Below are 3,046 nucleotides of genomic sequence, written 5' to 3' on the forward strand. Positions count from 1 at the left end.
AGCAGGATGCAGGAGGATGAGGAGGCTGGGAAAGGGTGCAGGAAGAGAAGGCAGGGTGGGGCTCACGGTGTGCCCAGGCGGAGCCGGAGCCGGATGCTGGCACGGATGTGATGGCGTGGCCAAGCTTAGGGGGGGGGGAGGAGGAATGGGAAACCCCAGCCAGGACTTAGGGCTGGATGATACTGGGAAACAGTGGGGCTATGGCAGGTGCCTTGCCCCGTGGCAGAGCGGAGAGGGGAGCACTCATTTTTTTGACAAATGCCTTTATTTGCTACCAGGTACAGGTCTATGGCATGGCAGCCTGCAGGCTGCGAGGGGACGTGCTTTGCCCCCGTTCAGTGCTGGATGCGGCGGATGGATTGGATCTGGTTGGTGTGGGCCTGGCTGCTGTATTCGCTGTACTTCTTGAACTCGCCGTTCTGTCTGTCCCGCTCCAGCACATACTGGTAGCCCCGGTATCCTGGGTACTGGTATGCCACCCACCTGCAGGGACACCTCTAGCTCAGAGCCCAAACCCCTGCTTCCCATCCTCTCCTTCTGTCGGCCCCATGGTGAGCATGGCACAGATCTCCAAGGGAAGGATACCTCTACATTTTGGGGTTCCCTACCCTTTGGGCTGGAAGTGTCCCACAATACCCATTTCGTGCCTCTGCCACCCCCAGGTAGTGGGACTCACGCTCCAGCGTTCACTTTGATGGATGCCACCTCCTTGTTGCCCCAGCCCATGGCCTGCAGCGAGGGGTAGTCGTCGCTCAGCTCAAACTTGTGCCCCTGGAAGTTCTCCGCCTCGTACAGGATGACCTTGCTGTCATTGTGGTTCTGTGGGATGAGTGGACCGGGGTCAGCAGCCAGCATGGGAAGGGGATGTGGCATTGGGGGGGGCACGCCCTCCTTTGGTGCAGGGCTGTGAGCCATGAAGTATCCTTCAGCCTCACCGGGGCTGATCAGAGGATGCTGCTCTCGTGTCCCTGTGGTTCCCATACTCAGCATCCTCACCCTTCCTGAGGCTGCAGGGCAAGGTGGGCTGCTGGAAGTGCCCCTCCATCTCCGTGGGGCTCAGTTGGGTGCTGGGCACCAAGGGGTTAATATCTGGGACACAGCGATGCGGCACTGTCCCCCCCTCCATGCCCAGCCCCCCATGCACATCCATCTGCACCGTGGAGCGGTCCTGCCAGCGAGGAGCGATCTTATCGCGTCCTCTTTATTAAAGCCCAAGCATATCTGCCTGGTGATTATTAAAAGTTGGGGGGGGGCACATGGAGGCACAGACGTGCCGGCACTGCGAGCACCCGCAGCCCTGCGATGGACTGATAGTGGCTGCGGCTGCGCTGGGGCTGGGTACTGGCAGGGAGGGGATGAACCTTACTCCTGAGCATCTCCCTGAGTCTGCTCCCCTACCCCAGGCTAATGGGACAAGTCCTGGGGTTCCCCGGCTGGGGGTGGCTCTGCAATACACAGAGCAGGAGTTGGGGCAGTGTTTAGGGCTAAATGGGGCTAGTCACCCCAGGATGACTACAGGGAGGTGAGAGCCACCCCTCCATCCTACATCCCCCCAGAACCAATCCACTCATCCATCCTACATCCACCTACCATCCCTGCTGTTCCTTGCTGGCCCAAACATCCATCCCCACAACTCACCGCACACTTGACGGGTCGGAAGGAAAGGAGATGCTCGGTGCGGTACCCGCTGTTCCCACTCCAGGCCTCCCACCGTGGATAGTCGCCCTTCTCCAAGATGAACTGCTGCCCCTGGTACTCGGGGTACTCAAAGCCCACCCAGCTGTGGGAGAGGAGGGGGTACTCAGGGTCCAAGTCCTTGCCAGGATCAAACATCCCTTCTGCAGGCAGAGCCTCTCCCCACCAACACCTCGGCTTTGCAGGGCTTCTCTCCCCGCTTTGCAGACAGGGAAACTGAGACACCATGCAAGGGAGGAGGGGATGGACCTGGGTGTCGCATCTCTCAGGCAGCCTGTGGGAAGGGGGTGATGGGGAGGGCTCTGGGGGGCACTTACGGGCCGGATTCCACCTTGATGGAGCGGATCTTGCGGAAGCCGCGCTCCATGATGCTGGGGCACTCCATGAGGAACTCACAGCGCTTGCCCTGGAAGCTTTCCTCCTCCCACACCGTGATCTTGTACTGCCCCAGAGTGTCCATGGCTTCGCTGGTCATGCGGGAGCTCAGCTGTGGGCAGAGCCCCTGTGTCACCTGGGTGTCACCCCATCCCGTGTCACCGGCCCCTTCCAGACTGGTCAGGAGACACCTCCCATCCCTTTCCCTCACTGCTATGGGGTCTCAAGACCCCTCCAGTTGTAATGCCCTCTCCCTCTTTGTGATAAGCCCATCTTGTGGGGCTGCTCCCAAGCCCCTTGCCCAGCTTGCTGAAGGGTCTGGGTTCCTGTTGGACCCGTGTGGGGTGGCACATCTCTAGCAAGGATGATCCCCACACCCTCCTGTGGTCTATACATGGGGGTTTCACGCGAGGGGCAAAGGCAGCAGTGGTGCATCGGGGATCGGGGGCTCACAGCCTGGTACTTACTTGGTCGCAGGGCACAGAGGCGAAGGTGGTGGTGCCGGTGCTGGCTTTCCCCAGTCCTATATAGGCGGGCAGCGAAGCAGGGCTGTGCCGGGGGCTCTATGCGCTGTGTCAGCGCGGGGGCCGGGGCACCCACCGGGCAGGCTGCCGCTGTCCATTCCACTCAGGCAGTGTGGCGAGAGCGGCCCCCCCGCACCCCCTGCCGCTGACAAAGAAAATGCTGGGCTGTGTTTGCACAGGGGCTCAGGGCACAATGGGCAAAGGGCCTGACGCGTCGCTTTGCTTTCTGCCCCCGGACAATGTCCCTGCTTGGCCTGGGATTAGGGGCACTGCCTTTCCCAGGGCACTCGCAGCCTGTGCCAGGGATGGTGGCGGCGGGCAGAAGCGGCGTTGGCATGGCCGTGGCTCAGCCGTCTGGGGAGAAGGGCAGCACCCCCAGCTGATGTCCGCACGGTGCTCCGTGCTGTTTGCTTGCAGTGGCCCCAGCCTGGCAAAGGGCCTTCCGTACTGGG

The 3,046-nt window shown here is 61.6% G+C and overlaps 1 protein-coding gene across 1 annotated transcript; it reads right to left on the reverse strand.

The window, feature by feature from the left end:
* Positions 1–246: 246 nt before the first annotated feature.
* CRYBA2 (crystallin beta A2) lies at positions 247–2,827 on the reverse strand. Its single transcript, XM_015868849.2, has 5 exons — positions 2,538–2,827; positions 2,013–2,182; positions 1,639–1,780; positions 677–819; positions 247–483 (listed from the first exon to the last, which is right to left on the reverse strand). Exons 2-5 carry the CDS (start codon positions 2,168–2,170, stop codon positions 336–338), a joined length of 591 nt encoding a protein of 196 aa, XP_015724335.1. The 5' UTR covers positions 2,171–2,182; positions 2,538–2,827; the 3' UTR covers positions 247–335.
* Positions 2,828–3,046: the final 219 nt, after the last annotated feature.

This window comes from Coturnix japonica, chromosome 7 (assembly GCF_001577835.2).
Source record: "Coturnix japonica isolate 7356 chromosome 7, Coturnix japonica 2.1, whole genome shotgun sequence".
NCBI classification, from domain to species: domain Eukaryota; kingdom Metazoa; phylum Chordata; class Aves; order Galliformes; family Phasianidae; genus Coturnix; species Coturnix japonica.